At 46.4% G+C, this 24,068-nt stretch overlaps 2 protein-coding genes across 3 annotated transcripts in view; one reads left to right on the top strand and one right to left on the bottom strand.

Annotated features, from left to right (window-relative positions):
* Nucleotides 1-24,068, bottom strand: part of LOC147009072 (uncharacterized) — a 219,817-nt gene that overhangs the window by 63,611 nt on the left and 132,138 nt on the right. The gene's annotated exons all lie outside the window — the stretch shown is intronic.
* On the top strand, nucleotides 21,123-23,713 carry LOC147009075 (uncharacterized). Its single transcript, XM_085862945.1, has 3 exons — nucleotides 21,123-21,753; nucleotides 21,912-21,977; nucleotides 22,131-23,713. The coding sequence occupies exons 1-3, from the start codon at nucleotides 21,123-21,125 to the stop codon at nucleotides 22,847-22,849; spliced, it is 1,416 nt and encodes a 471-aa protein (XP_085719071.1). The 3' UTR covers nucleotides 22,850-23,713.

Below are 24,068 nucleotides of genomic sequence, written 5' to 3'. Positions count from 1 at the left end.
TTTATTATATAAATATAGTGAATACAACATACTGCGATGTTTGTAATCACGAATATAAATATTATAAAAATACCTTCAAACCAACAAACATACATTTAAATCTATTTCATCAAATATCTCATCTTGAGTTGGAAAGAAAACATTGTGATATCTGCTCAAAGGATGTTTTGAAGAGTAGTTATAATAGACATCTTCAATCACAAAAACACAAGAAAATGAGTTGAAAGTAAAGGGAGACTATTTTTTGAAAACACTGATGGGGCATTCAAAGGGCATATAAAAATAAGGATTTTTAAATTTGGAGAACCCAGTCCATCATAAATAGCTGAATCAATTGAAATAGTGAAACCTGATGTTGAAAAAGTTATTAGAAAGACATAAAAAGAAATGAAAACTTGAAAGTTTTATATGGGAGTGAAAATGAATATGAAAAGACAAGATGAAGAACAAACTCCTTATATGAGAACAGATCTTCATTTTATAACATAATTTCAAGATTTTTTGAACAGTGGGGTTTATGAAGAACTATCAAGACAAGAGGAGGATGTTGATAATACAGTGGAAGGAAGTGGATTTAATATTTAAAAAATAATCTTTTTAGATATACACATTCTAAAATCAAACCCTCTAAAAGCTTCTTTGCAAATTGAATTACCAAAAGAAATAAACCTAAAGAAGGCAGTTGTTAATATTAAGAACAATGATAATAAATGTTTTCTCTGGCATGTTCTTGCTCACTTACATCCACCAAATTGTTATTCAGAAAGAGTAAAACAATATATGAAATATGAGAATACCTTGGACATTAAAGATTTTAAATTCCCAATGCCACGAACAGATATTCCTAAATTTGAGAAAAAGAATCATCTTTCTATTAATGTATATGGATTAACAGACACAAACAAAGTTCAAATATTAAAAATTTCAAACAACTATAAAAATGAAGAAATACACATTGATCCTTTATATTTTAGTGTTGGAAAAAATTCACATTATACATCCATCAATAATTTATCAAGATTAATCTCTTCTCAGGTATTCAGAACAGCAAGCAAAATATATCCTTGTTAGCGATGTCTTGATTCATTTCATACAAAAGAACGATTAGAACAACATTCAAAATATTGTCGTAATCATAAATCAGCTGTAATTACAATGCCTAAACCTGGTGAAAAGATTTCTTTTGAAGATTATAATAAATCCATTTGTGACATATGCTGATTTTGAATGTATCCTAAAAATGAAAAATAATGATTCTCCCAATCCAAAAGAATCACATGCAAATAAATATCAAAAACATATTCCTTGTGGTTTCTGTTATTATATCAAATCATCTGTTGGAGAAAAGTATAATAAACTTGAACATTATAGTGGAAAAAAAGCTTCACAAGAGTTTGTAAAACGATTAGAAAAGGATTGTATAAGACTAACTAAATTAATGAAAGAAACAAATGAACCTATGAAACGAACCGAAGAAGAAAAATTAGAATTTAGAAAGAACAATATCTGTCATCTTTGTGAGGAGGAAATTGAGGAGTCTAAAGTTAGGGACCATTGTCATCTTACTGGTAAATATAGAGGTCCCGCTCATTCCTGTTGTAATCTTAATTATAAATTTCCTTCTTTTATTCCAGTCTTTCTTCACAACAGCACCAACTATGATACACATCTATTTATAAATGAACTTTCAAAAACACCAGGGAATATTTCTGCCATAACAAACACAAGTCAAAAGTATATTTCATTTAAAAAATGATATTCACAAAACCTTTAACTCGTATTAGATTTCTAGATTCTTACAAGTTTATGGGAACACCACTAGCCTACCTTGCATCAAATCTGGGCTTCACGGGGTCTTTTCCAAATATGAATTCATTCTTCCAAAAGAGGAAATTCTAACTCAAGAGGCAATTCAGATTAAAGAGAGAATTCAAAGTAAAGAGGAAATTCTAATAAATGAGGAAATTAATGACTAAATTCTAACTGAAGATGAAATTCTAATTGTAAACAAAATTCAAACAATGAATGAAATTCTAACGAAAGATGAAATTCTGATTAAAGAGGGAATTCTAACTCGAGAGGAAATTCAAACAAGGAATGAAATTCAAAGTTAAGAGAAAATTCTTACAAGTAAGGGAATTTATCCTTATGATTATATGGATTCATTAATGAGATTTAAAGAAACACAACTTCCTTCAAAAGAAAGTTTCTATAATAACCTTTATGAAGAAGAGATAAGTGATAAGGAATATAACCATGCACAAGAAATTTGGAAAATATTTAAGAGAAAGAACCTTGGAGAATATCATGATTTGTATCTAAAAACAGATGTTTTATTGTTCGCTGATGTGTTTGAAGCTTTTAGATCACTCTGTCATTATAAAAATTGTGATGGATTAGATCCTGCCCACTATTTCACAGCTCCTGGTTTAGCTTGGAGTGCAATGTTGAAAATGACAAAACAAGATGTATATTTAATCAGTGATGTAGATATGCTTTTGATGATTGAGAAGTCTAAGAGAGGTGGAATATCACAAGTTTGTTCAAAAAGATATGCTAAAGCAAATAATAAATATCTTCCAAATTATGATCGTGAAAAAGATAGTAATTATTTGATGCTAATAATTTTAATGGATGGCAATGTCTCAATCTCTGACTTATGGTAAATTAGAGTGGGTGGAAGAAAAGGATGATGAAAAGGCTTTGATGAATATTATTTCTTCTCAAGAGGAATTCAATGAGGAAGAAGAACGTTATTATTTTGAAGTTGATTTGATAAATAAATTGATAACTAAATCAAGTTTTAAGAGAGATGAGGTTTTTTCAGAGAACTTTTCTGCTATTCATATGGAAAAGGAAAGTATTGTAATGGATAAACCAATTTATATTGGAACAGCAGTTCTTGATTTATCAAAGATATTGATGTATGATTATTTGTATAATGGCTTAAAGAAAGATTATGGTGAAAATGTTTCATTGTTGTATATGGAAACTGATAGTTTTATCCTAGATATAAAAACTGATGATGTTTATCAAAATATGAAGAAAAATATTGGAGTATATGATACAAGTAATTTTAGTAAGAAGAGCAAGTTATTTTCCAAAAAGAATGAAAAGGTTATTGGTAAGTTTAAGGATGAGTTGGGTGGAAAAGTAATGAGTGAGTTTATTGAGAGCAAAGGCATCTGCTTATAAGTATGGTGATCAGATTGATAAGAGGTTAAAGGGAATAAAGAAATATGTAATAAAGAAATCAATAACTTTTAGAAATTATTATAATTGTTTGATGAATAAGAAAGAAGAATATAGGAAAATGAATACAATAAGAAGTTATAAACATAAGATATAGAGTGAAGAAGTAAATAAAAAAGGCATTAGAAGCCTTTGATAAGAGATTTATTTTAGATAATGGAATAGATTGTGTTCCATATGGATATTATATGATAGAGTATAGAATAGATTGTGTTTTCACGATGGAAAGATGGGTTAGGGTTTTTAAGGGCTTCCGCCATGTTTTTTCTCAATAGTGTTGTGGTTACCAGATTCGCAAACCACCATTCAGGTCCCTTAGGTGAGGTATCTCGGTAAGTGCATGTGTAGTTAGGCCCAAACCCGTTGTCTAGTGGGAATACATGTCATTTATACGTGCTGCGACTCTTCAGGATAGCCGTTTTTCTTTTACTATCTTTATTTTGGACCAATCGCCACCATCACAACAACAACCACCAACCACAACGCCGCTTCACCACAACCGCCATGACCTTTACCGTCGCAACTCGCCACCATCGCATCACCGTCATCTCGCGCCACTCATGGGCACCGATGCTGGACTCGTGTAGGGCGCACGTTGAACAGCGTGTACAAAATCACGGATTTTCTGCTTCAAAAACGGATCCAAAACGACACACGCCCACTTTTTGCCGTCCAATCGGTGAGCGAGGGGCGACCCCCGCCCCAGGGCGATCGATATATGCAAATTTGTGGATCAAAAAGCCTTCACGCCCACTTTTTGTCGGGCCAATGGGGAGCGAGTTGAAAGGTCAAAGGGAGGGGGTCAAAGGCGAAGTTACGGGGGGATAAAAGGACGGTGTTCGTCAGTAAAAGAGAAGTAGTAAGAAGTCGGAACGAGGAAGAAGGGAGTCGTAAAGGTCGGAACGAGGCGAAGGAGAGTCGGAACGGAGGGGACGAGCTGTGGAGAGGCGGCGAGTCGGACGAAGGGTGCTCGCGTCGTGCAAGGAGCTGCGCGCCCGAGGGAGGCCGGCAGCGCGACCTGGCCGAGGTGGAGACGCTCGTCGCACATAATAAAGATCCTCTATACCCCGAGCATCAGCAACCCCCCTCCTGTTTCCCCCCGCGCTGAGATAGTGCGACCAAGGGGGCCCCTTTTCCCACCCCCTGCCTGACACTGTCCGCGAGGCCCGCGGAGTGAGGCGCCATCGCCGCTCCGCGTCTCATCACCAGACGGGTAGGCCCGACCAGGTCTCGGCTCCAGGCCTACCTCATTCTTGAGGGTATTTCTTTTCCTTGGTTTTGGGTATGTGTTGTCGGCGCCGTCTGTGAAGTAGAATTGTATAAGTGTTGCCGTGTGCTCGGTAGTCGGTATTAGCTCTGCACTGTGTTTTCACTTTTATGTTTGCTTTTTGTGTAAATGGAATTGTGTTTTCTTTTTTGTGTGCATTTGGTGGAATTGTATTTGTGTGCTTTCCGTTCGTCACGAATAAATGTGCTTTATTGTTGAACTGTTCTCCCGCTTCGCTTCGTCTTTTCCTCCATTGAATCCCCATCTTGCTTCACGTAAAGGGTTGGTAGTGGGCTGAATACGCCCGATAATTAATCGAACCGTCGAGGTCGACGATAACACCGCTCGGTTATTCTGATAGTACGGAACGGGTCGCTTAAGTGGCCCGTGTCCGAAGTCGACCTGCGGCGAGGTGCGATCGCCCGGTCTACCCTCCGCGTGGGTACTTAGGTAGTTCGAATTTGGCGAGCAACCCTATCCCACGCCGGGGCTGATTGGCTCGATCGCGGTGAGACCGAAAGGTCCACCCGTGACTGGTTCCCGGCGTTAGTCCGAGAGGGTCACGACTGGATTGTCCGTCCGGTGGGCGACGCGCCGCGATTCGAGTTACGTGGCCATCGCACGCCGGCGGGCGCGAAGACCGCAACACTGGTGTCAGGTCGTGCGATACAAATTCATCGCCCTCCTCGCGGCACTGGTATCGGAGAACAGGAAAACGGGCTCTCCTATCTCCGGCTAAATTTACGGGAATCGGTCCAGGGGTGAGAGAAGCGACCCCCGATTCCCTCCAAATTTCGAGCGAGCTAAATTAACCCTTCACGAGAAGCAAGATGGCGTCTCAAGGCGAGCGGGAGCCGGGGGTATAAGAAATGTATATGTGTAATAATGTAGAGTCCATGGCCCAGGATGGAATCCCCGAGCAGGAAATGTTGATTGTGCAGGAACACGGACTCGCCCAACTGAACCCAGGGCCCGAGGTGGGTGCGGCCGCGGTGTATGACACCTTCCCCCCCCTCTCCACCAAAACCCTTGCTAAAACGGTTCAGCTGAGTGCATCCAACATGGCCCAGCTATGCGCCATGCTGGCGGCAATGAACGAAAAGATGAATGCGAAAATGATCGAAAAAATGGATGCAAACACAAATGAAATGAAAAACGAAATGAAAGGCATGAACGAAAAGATGGATGCGAATGCACAACAAATAATCGAAAAGATGGATACAAACGCAAATGAAATTATAAACGAAATGAAAGGCATGAACAAGCACATGAAGGAAGAAACGAAAAAGCTCCGGGGTGAGACGCAGAACATGGGCCGATGCCTGCAGGCGGGCATGAAGGCCGTGACCAGGGAGCTGGGAATGGCGACTCCACGTGTGGGAGCAAACGAGCTGGGTGGGGGTGCAACGGCTGACAGGCCCGCGGTGGAGGCGGGTGAAAAAATAATTCGTGGAACGTGTTGGGCGAGGGTCGTGACGATGACCGAAAGGGAAAAATTAAATGGGGAGACCAAAACGTGTGAGACGAGACACGAGGTGACGACAACAGAAATAATAGTTGAGACAAGGGAGGTAAAGGGTGAAGAGTTGGCAGAGACACGGGAGACAGAAAAAATAGAGGGAAGACTACACGATGAAGACGGGGTAAGTGACGCGCACGCACACACGGAGGTAGTGGAGGACAATGGGGTTGAGCTCGCGGAGCGTGTTGGGACCCGGTGCGAGCACCTGGATGGCCTCCTCCAGGAACGAGGGGAGGGAGTATGCCCCCTTGAGGCGAGTCACGACCAGGTGAGTTCGGTCGTGTTTTGCGAGGTTGAGGGGACGAGTGCTGTGGACGGGTGCACGGAGAGCTTGGGGGGTGTAGAGGCCCCGGAGACCCTTGTGGGGACACAAATCCCCAGTGTGGTTGTCCCTGTGTGTGTGGTGCAAGGCGTGAGTGCGTCCCCGTGTGTGGAAGCGACCCCGTGTGTGAGTGGTGTGGTGGTGATGGTGCTGGAGTGCGTGCTTCCCAGCACGCCGTGTTTGGATGAGGCACCGTGTGTGGATGAGGAACGTGGTGGAAGAGGCCGTGTGTGTGAGTGAAACGGCCAGTATGAGTGAGGTACCGCGGGTGAGTGCCCCCGCGTGTATGAGTGAGGCACGGTGTGTGGATGAGGCACAGCGGTTGAGTGCCCTCGCGTGTGTGGGTGAGGCACCGCGGGTGAGTGCCCCCGCGCGAGTGAATAGAGCACCACGTGTGAGTAGTATGGTTTGTGTGAGTAGTGAGGCACGCGTGAGTGAACGGCCGTGTGCAAGGTCGCTGTGTGCCAGGGAGACCGTGTGTGTGAGAGAGCGGTATGTGAGGGAGATGTCGGTTGGCATGCGGGAGCACGCAGCCGCGTCTCCCGGTGTGAATGTAATGGTGTGGACTGTGTGCGTCGTAACACGCAGGTATGCGTGTGTGGAATGGAGACGGAGACGGCGACAGAGGAGAGAAAGCCGAGTAGCGGCTGTGGTTGTTTCGAGGACCGTGCCGGGTTCGCCCAGCAGTGAGCACGCGGTTCGTGCTGTGCAACGCACGAGACCGCCACGTGCTCGCTTGCGAGAGTGAAGTCCCGGTCCGGAAACGCACGCGGTGGATTTGCCGATCCCGCGGACGGACAAAGTTAGGCAGGTAAATGGATTTGGACCGGACGGGTTCTCCACGCGATCGTGTGTGTTAAGCTCCAACGGGCAAAGCACATGTGTTCGCGTGGGGAACCCCTCGAGACGTGTGGCTTGTGTTTTTTTTTATATGCGCACGGTGACGTCATGGCTGCACGTGGGGTTGGAATCCGGCAGGAGGGGTATCTCTGCCGGATGGTCCCGTCCAAGGAGGGACGAGGAACACGTGCAGCTGCATGACGTCACGGGCAGTTGCAGGTGCAAAGTGCGCGAGCTCTGAGTTGCCGCGCAGGTGCTGGGCATGAAAAAAAAAAAAAAAGGGAAAAACAAGCCTCACTTTCGGGTGTACAGGATTCCTGGGCAAGGGGTGGAAGACCTCCTTACCCTGGGCACAGGATGGGAAACTAGTTAGGGGGAAGGGTTAGCTTAGTTAGACCGACTTCATGGGGCAGGGGTAAGTCCTCATGGAGTCCGTGGAATGGATTAGTTAGAGGGATTGTAGCCAGATTTAGGTGGGGAAATAAAATGATTTATTTGAGGACATGGACAGACTGGTGAATGTGTAGTGGGGACGTAGCTTAGCTACGTAGTGTTAAAAGGAACGTGCTATAGTGTAAGGGACGACGTGGGAGCACGAGTTAGTTAGGGGAGGTAGTTAGAAGGATGGCAGAGTTCAGTGGTGTGTGTGTTGAAGAGTTGTTGGTGAGTTGTGAGGCATGTGCTTGGTGAGTGAGTGAGGCCAGCGGGTCTGTGTGTGTGGAGCGAATGGGGAATGCATGGTGCGATGAGTGATTGGGGGGAGGAGTGACTCCCGCCCAAGGGACCCCGGGGTCAGTGTAGAGTGAGTTAGGGGGTTAGTCAAATTGAAAAATGGAGGTCGTTTTGCTGTTGGTGGGAAAGTAGGCTCGAGACCCATTTGGAGGGGTGCAGGAGCCCTGTTGACGGGCTTGGGAGCGTGGCTGCGAAAGGTGAGTATCGCTGAGTGGGTACCCCGGGCACCAGGCTAGTCGGCCGTGGTAGGCCAAGGGCCCATGGGGGGCCGGGATAGAGTAGTGGGCACGGGTGCGCCTGCTTGGTGCGGGGCCCGGGCGCCATTAGCCGCGTGGGCAGTGTTGTGGGCACGGGTGACCCTCGGAAAGGGGCCCGGGAGGCCGGCCTGCCACGTGTGCGTTTCAGGGGAGGTGCCATGGGGGGCATTCCCCGGTGTTAGGGAGCTGGTAGGCTCGGAGGCAGTGTAGTGCCCGGGGTGCCATAGCGGGAGATTCGGCAGAGGGTCGTGCCTGCCAAAGGGAGCCACGTGTCCCAGCCAGGAGACCGTGTGAGGGCACGGAGAGAAAATTGGGGCGAGGCCCGAAATTGTGAGGACACCAACACAGGCGACGGGAATCTGGGTTGTTAGAACCAATAGTTTAAGCGAGAGGCGCTTGTTGAAAGCCCCGGGGTAGTTTAACAGTTAAATGGTTAGGGTAGATTAGGAGATGTACCCCTCCGCACCATCCATCCCTCGCTGTCGTTGTGGGCCGCTGGACCCACTTTGGGTTAGATCGCCGAACTCTGGGGAGGCCATTCTGAGGCTTCGTTGGGCCTCGACACAGGACGTTAGCTCTCCCTTGTTCCCCTCTGGGAAGGGAACGTAGGGGTTGGGAGTAGGCTAGGTGACAGAATAGGTTAGCCGAACAAGGACGATAAAGCGGGTTAGGGGACGATTTATAGTGGGGGAGTAAAAATAAAAACAACAAAAAAATAAGTTGGGGCTAAATTGGGGTTTGACAAATTAAGGGAGTGGGTATGTACAGTGACAGGCAAAGGCGATAGGTTGGGAGGGAGACAGGTAGGTAGGTCCGAGCCCGCCTTCCAAGTGGCCAGCACCACCGCACTCCCTCCACCAACCTCCACTGAACGGCAAAGGCTAGCCAACTCCATCGGCTGGCCGTGTTTTTCTTCGAGGCGGAGGCCGGCCAACTTCATCGGCAGCTGTTGTTTTGCTGCAAGGCCTGTGCCATCGGCTGGCCGTGTTTTGCTTCAAGGCCTGTGCCGGCCACTTCATCTGCAGCTGTGGTACTTCAAGGCCTGTGCCGGCCAGTTCGTCTGCCGGCTGTGTTTGCCTGCAGCGGCCTTCTTCTGCGGGCTGTGTTTGCCTGCTCACCTTTGCCATGCCATGCCCACTGCCCACGTTCACCAGCCCCGTTCAATTTTTGCTTTGCCCCCCCTGTTCATTTCCATGTGCGCCAGGATCAAGGCAACAGTTTGCAAGCTGCAAGAACTGCCCTGTTGGCAGCTACAACACGGGCCTGCAGTGGCGGCCCGTGCACCGTGTTTGTGACCGTTCATGCATCCATTCGTTGTGCTCATTGCGTGTGCCACTTGAGCTGGCACGGAGACTGCGTTTGTGCAGCCCATGCACCGTTGTGGTTCACTGCGTTCAGTTCAAAAGGGAAGGCCTTGGACTGCGTGTGAGCAGCCAGCCACGTTCCCTGTCACCTGCATTGTTTTGAGCCAGAGACTGCATGCGGGCAGCCTGGCTCCCTGCTAACTGCTTTTCTTTTGCAGAGTTCAATGATCCTGGGCCATGGTTTAGTGTAAAATTTGTAAGTTAAGGTTAAGATGTACTGTAAATATGAGTGCGCCCCCGGCATGTCTGTCTAGCGCCGGCAATTTTATTTAAGTCGTCCGTGTGAGTGAGTTTGTTTAGGTAGTTACGCAACCCTCAGGTTATTTATTTTGGGGACACGAATACCATGAATGTCGCACTCAGGGATCCGTAGGTAAAATGTACTAGGGGAAAACTACACATGATGGCACACGAAAATTTGACGACTCGGGACGAGTCTGTAAAAATGGAAGGGTAGTGTTGTGGTTACCAGATTCGCAAACCACCATTCAGGTCCCTTAGGTGAGGTATCTCGGTAAGTGCATGTGTAGTTAGGCCCAAACCCGTTGTCTAGTGGGAATACATGTCATTTATACGTGCTGCGACTCTTCAGGATAGCCGTTTTTCTTTTACTATCTTTATTTTGGACCAATCGCCACCATCACAACAACAACCACCAACCACAACGCCGCTTCACCACAACCGCCATGACCTTTACCGTCGCAACTCGCCACCATCGCATCACCGTCATCTCGCGCCACTCATGGGCACCGATGCTGGACTCGTGTAGGGCGCACGTTGAACAGCGTGTACAAAATCACGGATTTTCTGCTTCAAAACGGATCCAAAACGACACACGCCCACTTTTGCCGTCCAATCGGTGAGCGAGGGGCAGGTGGCCCCGCCCCAGGGCGATCGATATATGCAAATTTGTGGATCAAAAAGCCTTCACGCCCACTTTTTGTCGGGCCAATGGGGGAGCGAGTTGAAAGGTCAAAGGGAGTGGGGTCAAAGGCGAAGTTACGGGGGGATAAAAGGACGGTGTTCGTCAGTAAAAGAGAAGTAGTAAGAAGTCGGAACGAGGAAGAAGGGAGTCGTAAAGGTCGGAACGAGGCGAAGGAGAGTCGGAACGGAGGGGACGAGCTGTGGAGAGGCGGCGAGTCGGACGAAGGGTGCTCGCGTCGTGCAAGGAGCTGCGCGCCCGAGGGAGGCCGGCAGCGCGACCTGGCCGAGGTGGAGACGCTCGTCGCACATAATAAAGATCCTCTATACCCCGAGCATCAGCAACCCCCCTCCTGTTTCCCCCCGCGCTGAGATAGTGCGACCAAGGGGGCCCCTTCCCCCACCCCCTGCCTGACACTGTCCGCGAGGCCCGCGGAGTGAGGCGCCATCGCCGCTCCGCGTCTCATCACCAGACGGGTAGGCCCGACCAGGTCTCGGCCCCAGGCCTACCTCATTCTTGAGGGTATTTCTTTTCCTTGGTTTTGGGTATGTGTTGTCGGCGCCGTCTGTGAAGTAGAATTGTATAAGTGTTGCCGTGTGCTCGGTAGTCGGTATTAGCTCTGCACTGTGTTTTCACTTTTATGTTTGCTTTTGTGTAAATGGAATTGTGTTTTCTTTTTTGTGTGCATTTGGTGGAATTGTATTTGTGTGCTTCCCGTGTGCCGAGAATAAACGTGCTTTATTGTTGAACTGTTCTCCCGCTTCGCTTCGTCTTTTCCTCCATTGAATCCCCATCTTGCTTCACGTAAAGGGTTGGTAGTGGGCTGAATACGCCCGATAATTAATCGAACCGTCGAGGTCGACGATAACACCGCTCGGTTATTCTGATAGTACGGAACGGGTCGCTTAAGTGGCCCGTGTCCGAAGTCGACCTGCGGCGAGGTGCGATCGCCCGGTCTACCCTCCGCGTGGGTACTTAGGTAGTTCGAATTTGGCGAGCAACCCTATCCCACGCGGGGGCTGATTGGCTCGATCGCGGTGAGACCGAAAGGTCCACCCGTGACTGGTTCCCGGCGTTAGTCCGAGAGGGTCACGACTGGATTGTCCGTCCGGTGGGCGACGCGCCGCGATTCGAGTTACGTGGCCATCGCACGCCGGCGGGCGCGAAGACCGCAACAATATATATATATATATATATATATATATATATATATATATATATATATATATATGAGCCTGGTGTTGGCGCAGTGGTTAGGGCAGTGGCTTGGGATCCAAGAAGTCCTGAGTTCAAGCCCCGTTGGGCCACTGAATTAATACACCAGGGGGTTGACTCAGCCTGTCATCCTTCCGAGGTCGGCGAAATGAGTACCAGTATACTGGGCCGGTGTATACCCCGGTTAAAATAGGTGTACCATATCCCTGTGTCGTAAGAGGCGACCAGGGTTGCGTCAGGAAGGGCATCCGGCGTAAAACATGTGCCAAATCACTATGCGGATCATATGGATGATCCGCTGTGGCGACCCCTAACGGGAGCAGCCGAAAGAAGAAGAAGAAGATATATCTATATATATATATATATATATATATACATATATATATATATATATATATATATATATATATATATATATATATATTATATGGTCAAACCAAGTATTAATCAAACGAAAGAATGGAGAAAATCTCATCTTGGTATAAAAATGGAAAACATAATGAATGTGAATAATATCAAATAAGTCTTATTGAAAAAAATAACTAAAACAAAGGTAAATAAAACAAATAAGTGAATCAATTTAAAAACTAATAAGTTCGAGAATGTAAGGAAAAAAATAAATATCCTTGAATGGACTGAAAACTTTGATGGTTATCAATTGAACAAATGGAAAAACAATTTACTATAATCTCAAAATGATATGTGGCTCAGCAGCTGGTCAAACAAGAGCATAAAGAGAAGTTTATCATTTCGTAATGGAACAAAAGGGGTATCTTAAAAAATATGAAGATTCAAATGTTTTATTTTTAAATATTTTAGATGGGGATTATTGTGCAAAGAAAATTAAACTATTGAAGGAATTTGAGAATGAACAAATCTTTATACGTTAAATGAGTGAGCTAAACAATATGCATTGATTATATGAAAAAGAGTGTCCCTTGGCTTACATGTTTCAGATATTTCTTCAGAATCACCTTTAACAAATCACATTACTACATTACTACTTGAGCAAATCTTTATCTTATTGCATTGGTTGTTTGAATAGAGCACCTCGAGGTTTAAAGGGGAGACAAATAAATATACCTTGGGATAAAAAGGGGGTTTACCTTTTAGGGGGAAAAAAAAATGAATCGCTGAAAATCCCCCATTCACTTACATGGGGAAAAGTGAGCCAGAATCGTTATATTCACCCTACTCACGGCCTTTGGACAAAATAACTGCAGTCAATCACTTCCTGTAGCCATGAATGAGCTTCCTACACCTCTCTAGTGGCAGTTTGACCCACTCTTCTTGTACAAACTGCTCCAGTTCTGCCACATTTGAAGGGTCCCTTCTCCCAACTGCTGTTTTCAGATCTGCCCACAAGTGTTCAATGGGATTTAGATCTGAACTCATTACTGGCCACTTCAGAACAGTCTGCATTTTATCTTGAACCATTCCTGGGTGCTTTTTGAAGTGTGTTTGGGGTCATTGGCCTGCTGCAAGACCCATGACCCTTGAGGGAGACCCAGCTTTCTGACACTGGGTTGAACATTGCACTGCAAAATCCATCCATCCATTGGGACCACACTGTGCAGAGCGTTGGTGCTGCCGAAGCAGTCTCCTTGGCTATTGGGTACAATCCTGGATGGGTCGCCACTCCGACACATGCTGGCACTCATTTTGCCGACCTCGGAAGGATGACAGGCAGAGTCAACCCCACCTGGTATTAATTCAACAGCTGAGCAGGATTTGAACTCAGGATCCGAGGATTCAAAGCCCTCCTCCCTCACCATTAAGCCAACACCAGGCGCACTGCAAAATGCCTCCTTGGTAGTCTCCTGATTTCAGGATGCCATGCACACATTCAAGGCACCCAGTGCCAGAGGCAGCATAGAAACCCCAAAACATCATGGACCCTCCTCCATGTTTAACTGAGGGAAGGGGTTCTATCCTTTGAAGGCTTCATTTTGTTTCCTGTAAACATCGAGATGATGTGGTTTTCCAAAAAGCTCTAATTTGGTCTCATCTGTCCACAGGACATTCTCCCAGAAGGATTTTGGTTTGTTCAGGTGTGTTTTGGCAAACTCCCATCAGGCTTTCTTGTGTCTATCTCTGTCTCTGTCTCTCTCTCTCTCAGCAGTGGGGTCCTCCTGGGTCTCCGACCACAGAACCCCCTTTCATTGAGTTAGCGATAGATGATGACTGAGTTGAAAATGACGTACCTTGTGTCTGAAGGTCAGCTTGAATCTGTTTGGTGGTTGATCGAGGTGCTTTATCCACCATTCGAACAATCCTTCACTGCAATCTTCGATCAAGTTTTCCCTTGCTGTCATGTCCAGGGAGGTTGGCTGCAGTGCCATCGGCCCTAAACTTCCTGATCGCATTGTGTATGGTGGACACAGGAATATCAAGGTCTCGAGATGGACCTGTAGCCTTGAGATTGTCTATGCTTGGTTACAATCTCATGTCTGACCTCCTCAGACAATTCTCTGGTTTTCTTTCTTTTCTCCGTGCTCATTGTGGTGCAAACAGTGACACAAAACAGCAGAATGACTCCTTTTCTCCATTCAAACTGGTTGAATGAGTGATTTTTATATTGCAGGCACCTGCAACTCACCATAGCCCAGCAGACACACTACGTCAGTATGAAAGATTCACGACGTCGGGAATAGGCCGCTTGGTTGTACAACCATATCACGACGTGGTGCTGCCGCAGCGCGCAGCACGATTATCCAAAACTGCTTTTTCTGCCTCATGCGTTTACAGAGTGAGCGCTTTTCCACCTCGTGACGTGTGTGGTTGTGTCTGCCTTTCACCGGAGGAGAGATCTGATTGGCTAATTGCTATTTCTGCATCATGAGCCGCCATTTATAAAGTTTTGTTAAACTTGTGAACTTTCCCCTGTTTCTGAGTGTGGCAGAGACAATCCGCTTTAATTGCAGAATACTTTCGCTTTTTTAGTTTAAATTATCTTCCGCTGTGATCATTTTTGGTAAGTATAATATTATAAATCGATTTTATGTGTCTTAGCTTTTGTTTTTGGACGTTTTAAGATCACAGAATCCATGATGTGTTCCTGTTACTGGTGTGCTGGAATCTATATAGTTACATTCAATGGAAACTCTCCCGGGCCCTTCGGGGAACTCTATCGTGGTTTGAGCCTTGGACTCGAACGTGCATCTGACGATCGAATCCTCTAATACCCGATTTCATCATTTGTTTAGCACGTTTAGCTGTCGCTGATATGGCCCTGATCGTGTGGAGAAATCGACGGTAAATATAATCACTTCATTTTACTGCGGGCCTGGTGAAAAAAAAAAAAACGGTCTGCGGCAAAAAGGGAACTCTGCAAAAAATTACTTTGGACAAGTTTAATTGGTTCAGAACCTTTTAAAATATTTTTCTGGTGTGGATAATGCTTCGGCCGTTTGGGTCCAACAAATTACCGCAGTGTTCCACAATGTAACAAATTTAAAGTTTCACCACCCTTAAAAAGCCTCAATTAATATTACTTTTTATAACATATTATTTTTGTCCTCTTTTAACGAGTTAGGCCTAACCAAAGGTCAGGTATGGGAGCATGTGCCAGAACAGCGCGTCGCTGCGTCCACTTTCCGCCGGTACTCCAGGGGCCTCCGTCTGGCCATCCCCCAGGCAGATGCAAGGCCCATCCCCATCTTCTTGAGATGATGGTCAACCTGCTGCAACCATGAGACACATGGTCAGCCTACTGGCCTCCTCCACTCATGAGACTCCCTCGCTGAGAGAATCTGGTGAGCAGGATCAGCGTCAGGAAAACGAGCCACATGTCCATACAGCCGCAACTGACGCTCACGGACTATGCAGGTAACAAATCTCATCCGAGTCTCTCTCAGCAACCGCTCGTTGGACACAAAATCCGACCAGCGATAGCCAAGGATTCTCCGAAGAGACCTGGTACCAAAGGAATTAAGTCTCCGTCTCAGATCCTTGGTCAGAGCCCAAGTCTCACATCCATAGAGCAAGACGAAGCACCAAGGACCTGAAGACTCGGACTTTCGTCCTCCCGCACAGGTACCGGCAGCGCCACACCCCATGATCCAGTGAATCCATGACTCCCCAGGCCCGACCCAGACGTCTATTGACCTCTGACTCGCAGCCAGCAGAGACATGAATATCACTGCCAAGGTAAGTGAATCTCTCCACGACCTCAACATCCTCACCGCAAACAGACACAGACAGGACAGCAGCATCCAAGATGTCACCGAAAGCCTGGATCTTAGTTTTGACCCAAGAAACCCGTAATCCCAACGGCTCCGACTCCTCATTCAGCACCTCGAGGGCCCCCAAGAGGATGTCTAAAGTCTCCGCAAAGATGACTGCATCATCTGCAAAATCAAGGTCTGAGATCTTGACATTCCCAAACGATGCACCGCAACTTGATATCTCCGACATCCTCCCTAAAATCCAGTCCATACAAGTGCTGAAAAGTGGGGGGGCAAGTACACATCCCTGACGAACTCCAGTAACAACTGGAAATAAGTCAGAGATGGTACCACCACACTTCACAGCACTCTCAGTACCAGAGTAGAGTTCAGACATCAGATCGATCAGTTTTGGTGGCACCCCACGAAGACCAAGAATCCTCCAGAGGACATCCCGATTAACTGAATCAAACGCTTTACAGAGATCAACATAGGCTGCAAGCAGCCCCTGCCGAAACTCTCGTCTGCGTTCGGTGAGGACACGAAGTGCAAGGATACGGTCAATCGTTGACCTCTTTGGTGTAAAGCCTGACTGCTCTGGACGCTGGTGCTCAAGCAGATGGTGGCGAACCCGATCAAGAATTATCCGAGCAAAGACCTTGCCCGGCACTGAGAGCAGCGTCACCCCTCGGTAGTTGTTGCAGTCTTGGCGATCACCCTTCCCTTTCCAGAGAGGGACAACAAGGCCCCTCTTCCAGTCAGTTGGGATGATGCCTGTGTTCCAGGCAGAGCACAAAACTGCATGCAACGACATGAGTGCAGCATTTCCACCAGCCTTGAGAAGTTCAGCATGGATGCCACAGATCCCTGGAGCTTTGCCCCGTTTCAACTGGTTCACCGCAGCCCGTGTTTCCACAAGCGAAGGTGGACCACAGTTGATTCGAGGGTCAGCAACAGGGATTGTAACACCCTTGACATCCAACTCGACAACTGGGGGATCAGCCTGGTACAACCGCTCAAAGTAACCGGCCCAGCGGGCCTTCACTTCAGACTCCTCTGTCAAGAGCCTACCACTCTCTGCTAGAACTGCAGTGCTCCGAGGGATGGGCTTGGATGAACGTAATGCGCGAATTCCCCTGTAAGCGGGACGAGAATCACCTGTCCACAGGTGATGCTCTACCCCCTCACAGATTCCTCGCACATAGGCCTCCTTGTCCACCCTCAGTGCACGTACAGTTTTACGCCTCAGCTCCCTGAACAGCTCAGCTCTGCCATTCAGCCTGGCCCTGCGACTCTGGTCAATGGTATCCAGTGTCCCTTAAGAGACAAAATTCTTCTTTGCCCTGCAGTGAGCTCCAAGGCATCCACCGGCAACATCAAGGACGGTGGTCTTGAAGGCGCTCCACAACTCTTCAGGACCCCCCAAAGCACCCAGACCCCCCAAGTGTCCACTCAGCCTGTTCGCAAACTCCTCAGCTACTCTCTCATCCCTGAGCTTGGCAACATCCAGCCTCGGCTGGGATGGTACCATTCTCAGGATTTAAGGTGCAGCTTTAGAGTTGCTACAACAAGCCTGTGGTCAGTATTGAGGAGCTGAGCACTCCGGTAGACCCTGCAGTTCTGGATCATCCTCCAACGACCGTCAATGAGGACATGGTCAATCTCCTTTGCCACACCGCCAGCGTTGGAATACCAAGTCCAGCGATGAGCTTGTGGGCGCTGAAACCATGAACCAGCCACCCAAGTCCATGACTTCTTGCAAAGTCAAGGAACTTAGTGCTATTCTGGTTCATAGTTCCTGACCCATGGGGACCAACACACACCTCATAACCATCCCTATCAGTTCCAGTCGATGCATTGAAATCCCCCAAGACTAGAAGTGTATCTCCTCTGGGACACTGATCAACCACAGACTCGAGTGTGGCGTAGAATGCATCCTTCACGGTGAGATCACTCGCCTCAGTCGGAGCATAAACAGAGACCAGGGAAATGACACCTAAGGAGTGACGAATCCTTAATCTCATAATACGCTCGTTGACCGGTGTTACCTCAATTATCATTGGGGTCAGTTTATTGGACACAGCTACAGCAACTCCTTGGGTATGGTAACCATCAGAGCGACCAGACCAATAGTAGGTGTAACCACCCACCATTATCTCGCCGCAATCCGGTCTCCGAACCTCAGAGAGAGCTGCAATCCCGATGTCCAAACGCTTGAGCTCAGATGATAACAGAGACAGGTGATAATCCTCTCTTAGGGATAGGACATTCCAGGCACCCACCCGAAGGGACCGCCTCAGGTTAACCCAAGGAGACCGCCGTCTGGTGGACTACACCTCAGCACCACTCCGACACACTCTCCCGCAATCTGACCCAGGGATGTTACCCCGTGGTTTCCCTCCTATCATCAAAGATTGGGGGTCCCGAAGGCTTTGCCCCAATCCCGTCATCCGGCGAGCTGCCCTGCGAAGGGAAGCTGCACAGGAGGTACTCCCACGGAGTGGGTTTTCAGATTTTTTTGCGTTTTTGCGTTTTGCGGAATGAAGGGTTTTACGGTGGCCAGAGTGCAAATCCTGCCACCAACCTCCTAATAATAAGTGACCCAACTGCAGGAGGACGTCCGCAGACACAGTTGGGCACTAGATATGGATGGCCGTTTGCTCACAAGGAGTTCCTCCGCCCTTTGACAGGTTTTGTTTTTAATCCTGCTGGGTGTCCATATCCAAACACCCTCCTCACCAGAAAACCTGGTGGGGGAGACGGTTTAGTCGCCGACAACCCGACCATGGAACAGGTTCGTACAGGTTTACATGGTACCTGTAGCAGGTCACAGATCGAACCTGACCTGACTAACCAAAGGCAAAAGGAAAACAATTGTCAGTTGTTCGCCGAAAAATGTGAAGTTTTGTCAGAAAAAATATTAACCCTTTGGCCGCCGACAAACTGCCGTTTGCAACAATGAAGCCTTCATTGCGGTTGTTCGTTACTTGGGGCGTTGTTCAAGTTTTTCGGTGCACAATTGTTTTCCTTTGATAAAATGGTTATCAAAAGACATCACAATAACTTTATATTGTACAGAATAATATTAATTGAGGCTTATTAAGGGCAGTGGAACTTTAAATTTGTTACATTGCGGAACAATGCGGTAATTCGTCGGACCGAATGCTTCTGAAACCTGGCCTTGTTAAGTACGTGATTTTTTTTTTATATACCTTGTCGAGGCTCGTATGAGAGCAAACACACAACGCACAGCAAGGGGGCATGAGACAAGAGGGGCGGGAGTGGAAGGGACAAAACAGTGGAGAACAGACACATTAGGTGATCTGTGGAAGAGAGAGGGATGGGGATGGGACGGGGAACATGGGGAAGAGAAGATGGACATTACAGGGACTTTCAGGAAGGAAAGCAGGGGAATTGAAGGAAGTGGGCTTGGGTGGATTATCGGGGGTAGAAAAGATCGAGGATTTGGATGGGGGATGATAAGAGGTGGTGGTGAACAGCTGTTTTGAAAGCCTGGAGGGAAGAATGGGAAAGAATAGAGTGAGGGAGTTCATTCCAAAGGTGGGAAAAAAGAGGAATGAAAGAGTGAAGGTGAGCAGCGATTCGTGATTTTGGTAGTTTTACCAGAAGGGGGTTGTTGGCGGACCTTGAGCGCCCTGTGGAAATGTGGTGGGGACAAATCGCAGAGAGAGAGAGAGAGCAGGGGGGGCAAGGCTGGAGAGGAGTCGGTAGAAGACAGAAAGACCACCGACCAACCTGCGGTGATTGAGTGAGAGGCCCAAAGACTGAGCTTCATTGCGGGAAATGCCGATGATCCTAAATGCCCTGGTTTCGACAGCGTGAAGCCGAGAAAGGTGGGAGGCAGGAGCACCAGCCCAGAGGGGAGAGCAGTACTCCATCATGCTATGGACAAAAGCTTTGTTATTTGTTTGTGATGTTATTACTGTATTTTTAGAGTTACTTGAGAAAGCTCATTAGAGCTCATGTATTTTAGATATGGGGCTAGTCGTACTATTCAGCGATTAGGCCTTGTAGTCACAAGCGACTGAAATACAGGCATGATGGCCTTGTATGTCATATCCACTACTGCAGGGCCAATATGCCTGTATTTCATGCAGGTGTGCATATGGGGTGGCCCATATGAAAAAGTATGAGCCCTGGGGATCCCTGAACCTTCAATTTTTCCCAAAAATACACCTCAGAGTGAACCAAATTGAATTTATTTTTCAAAATTTGAGGCGAGAACCCCCAGTCAGTGGTATTGTGCCTCTGCCGGCTTTGCCCGCCACACATTGTGCCCCCCCCCCAGTTCAAGTTTTACAAAAACACCTCTGTATTTCAGTCACTTGTGTCCAGAACATAGATCTTATTAAGTACCTTCGTAAACAGTAAAAGACAGTCATTTACTGGGTGTATGAACATTTCGGTCCCTCACCATTTTGCTCCTTATTGTATGACCATTATAGTCAAAGTGAAAATGACCATTTCAGACCCTATGCAATTACCACTTTGGCCCCTAACTTGATTGCGTTTGTCAGTTTGTATTTATAAGCAAACTGTGTATGGACTAATTGTTTCATGCGATTAAATTTCCTTTGTTGTGGACATGTACTTTTGATCTCAACATCCAAAGACAGAAGTGGAGACATTGAATGATTGTTTTGGCTTTATTAAGAATCACAAATGATTCGAGATAAAAACAAGTTAAAAGGCATATATTACAGAACTGAAAATATAATATAAAACTCGATACAAAATTAATTTAAGTACCACATGTATAAAAACAAAGTTAATTGCAAATAATGCATGACAGGTAAAAATTTCCATATAAATTGAGTGACATATGTGAATCTTGTATGCCAAAATAAATAACTTGCTTTTCTCATATATATATTTTCCTGAATCAACCTGTAATAATTAGTGCCTTCAAGTAGTTAAGTTTACTGGCATTCAAGACTGAAACATAAATCACAAACTCTTTTGAACATTAATACCCTTTCCCATTCCAGTATCAAGCACATTGAACGCAATGTATTAATTCTGCAAAGGACCGAACTCATTTTAACAGGGTCCAAAATCAATAGTGTTCCACGCGCGTCCGAAATGGTCTATAATTAGGGTCCCATGTGACCATTATGACGAGGGACCGGAATGGCAAAAGACCAAAATGACCTGTATTCATTTACTGTGCGAGGAATGAACCTGTACTAGGCTACATGTATTAGCAAAGCCTCCTTTTTGAATTCCATAGGTTCCTGTTAACATGTCTCACTGGCAGAAGTGGAGAAAAATAAGGACTGCAACTCATGCCATAGCTGTGCAGAGTATCAGTGAGGATGCTGATGCTGAAAATGAACGTGGTGATGACGATGCTGAAGTTGTCATTGTCAATGTAGGCCTACATGTGGACAATACTGATAATAGTTGTTCAGATGATGACAATTATGAAAATAATGAACTCTGTGATCCCAATTATGAAAATGATGCAGAAGTTTACTCAAGTAATTCGTCAAGTGAGAATGAGTTTACAGCAGATGATTCAGAAGAGGAGAGCAATTTCAGTTCAAAATTGGCAGAATGGGCCACGAGAAATAAACTGACAAGAAGCTGCATAAATGAATTGCTGTCATTGCTTCGAGATAAAGGGCACAATTTACCTCAGGATTCGAGGACTTTATTGAAGACACCAAGAACTGTCATTACTGAAGAGAAATGTGGTGGCCAATACTTATATTTTGGCATTGAAGAGGCTGTTCAGAATGCTCTAAGAAGAAGTCCAACAATTGTTGCAAACTCTATTGCCATAAAAATAAATGTTGATGGTGTGCCCATTTTCAAATCATCAACAGATTCGCTTTGGCCAATCCTTGCTTTGGTGATAATATGGATCCTGTTATAACAGCCATATTTTATGGAAAAACCAAACCAAATTATGTGTCAGACTTTTTGAACTATTTCATTGATGAGTGGAACATTTTGAAAGATCATGGTGTGACGTATGAAGACAGGAATGTGTCTTTGAAACTACATTCTTTTATTTGTGATGCTCCAGCGAGAGCTTTTTTCAAGTGCAAAGGTCACACAGGTTATTATGCCTGTGAACGATGCACAGTAAAAGGTACCTGGGAAGGCAGGGTAGTGTATGATGTGGAGGGAGAAATCTTGTGTCGCACAGATGAAGCGTTCTCCACTTTACAGTATTCTGAAGATGAAGATAATCATCAACTTTCCATTTCTCCGCTGATTAATTGTGGTGTTTCCTGTGTAACAGGTTTCCCTTTGGACTATTTACACTTGGTTTGTCTTGGTGTAACAAAAAGAATGTTGCATTTTTTTAAACAAGGGCCAAAGTGTTGTAAGCTATCAGGGGGATTGATTGCTCTTCAAGGGAAGATGCCAAGTGAGTTTTCACGAAAACCAAGAGGGCTGGATGAACTTGATCGCTGGAAGGCAACAGAGTTTCGCCAATTTCTGTTGTATACAGGCCCTGTTGTTCTGAAAGCTGTTCTCAGTCGTAAGGTGTACAACCATTTTATGTCACCAAGTGTTGCCATATCAATTCTATTGGATGCAAATTTTGATCAACGTGATGACAACATCAACTATGCTCGTCAACTTTTGAAATACTTTGTGAACAAAAGCAAAAAAATATATGGAAACACAGTCAATGTGTACAATGTTCACAATTTGGTTCATCTCGCTGATTATGCGGAACATTTCGGGTGTTCATTGAATGATATTTCTTCATTTCCTTTTGAGAATAATCTGCAGCTGTTGAAAAAGCTTGTCCGCAAATCAAAGAATCCTATTGCTCAGATTGTAAAACGTCAACAAGAGATACAAAGATTCAGAGAAAGTATTGGATACAGAAAAGACACATTTAAAGTTAGCAGTACTCAAAAGAATCGCTGCTTTCTCTTAAAAAAAATTCTTCATTTTGCATTGTTCGTCAGAAAACAGACAAGGACACGTACGAAGCAGACATTGTAAACATAGCACAGACTAGAGACTTCTTCAACACCCCTTGCTCCTCAAAATTACTTAACGTAGTATTTGTGCCCGACCTGAGAAGAACTGGTCGGCGGCTGGTCAGCAGGGAGGAATTTGAGAGGAAAAGTGTTTGTCTGCCGCACAAAGGGGGCTTTGTATGGATGCCATTATTGCATGGAGGTGTAGCAGGCCGTCCAGTGTTCATACAGTGGTGGTGTACCGAGAGGTGCCTATTTTTTTCCTCCCCCCCCCCTTCTAACGAGCCCCCACCCAGCGCCCTGACAGTCAGTCAGCAAGACGTGCCAGCAACCCATTGGCGGAGAGCTGCTGCGGGCTCGAACGATGGACCAATCATGTGTCTCCGGAGCCGGTCCGTATGGCCCGCCCCGAAAGGCAAGGAAGGAATTGCTTTGTCTGTCTGCGATCTGCGTTATGAAGAGTGGCTTGGTCGGCTGTTCCTCTTCGGCCATGGATCCAGCCTGCAGGTCATCCACAGGTTCATCCTGAGTCCAGCCATGGGGCCTCTGACTCTCCTGACTCCCTGCACGGCTCGACGACGTCTTTCATCCCGATGATCCCCCTGTGGAGCCCAACATCCAGATCTGGCCTGGTCTAGTGTACACGCCAGGCCAGGCCTGGATTTGCATACTGGACCTTGTGAGAAACCAGTTGAAACACACCATAGATCTTTCTATCCAGTGCCGTTGACCTTACAGGGGCTGGACGCGCCGAGGCTGTTGCGTGAGCGGTGCCGACAAAAGGACATCGTCGCCGCCATCTTGCCACGCTGCATGCTCGAGCTGGGTGCTCGAATCCGACACCATCGGCTTGTCACGAGCCGCATTCATGCCTTCGACACTTTTCCTCTCGTCCATGAGGCACCACGAAGTACTCCGTGTCTTGTCTGCATGTTGTCCAGGCCTAAGATTTATTTCGCTAGGGCTCCCTTCGAAACCCGTATCCGCAGCTCCCTAGTTAAGAGCGGGTTATAGATGAATGATAACATTGTCGTGTTCCCCGATGTGTCCCCAATAAATCTGGCCGATTCATACGAGATTTGCTGCCTTGAATTTATTCGTGCCGCGCCAAGAAACAATCACTCGATTTGTATTTTAAACCAAACTGGTTACGGACTGTGGCAGACTTCGCTCGGTCTCTGACAAACCCCGTCTGTAGCCGGGGGTCTATATGCCCAACTGGTACGGCCCAGGGGTACTTT

This window comes from Eptatretus burgeri, chromosome 17 (genome assembly GCF_056783735.1).
Source record: "Eptatretus burgeri isolate ZD-2024b chromosome 17, Ebu_testis_v1, whole genome shotgun sequence".
In the NCBI taxonomy this organism is placed as follows: Eukaryota; Metazoa; Chordata; class Myxini; order Myxiniformes; family Myxinidae; genus Eptatretus; species Eptatretus burgeri.
Note: the sequence above shows the minus strand (reverse complement) of the source record. Positions and strands in the feature narration are given on the sequence as shown.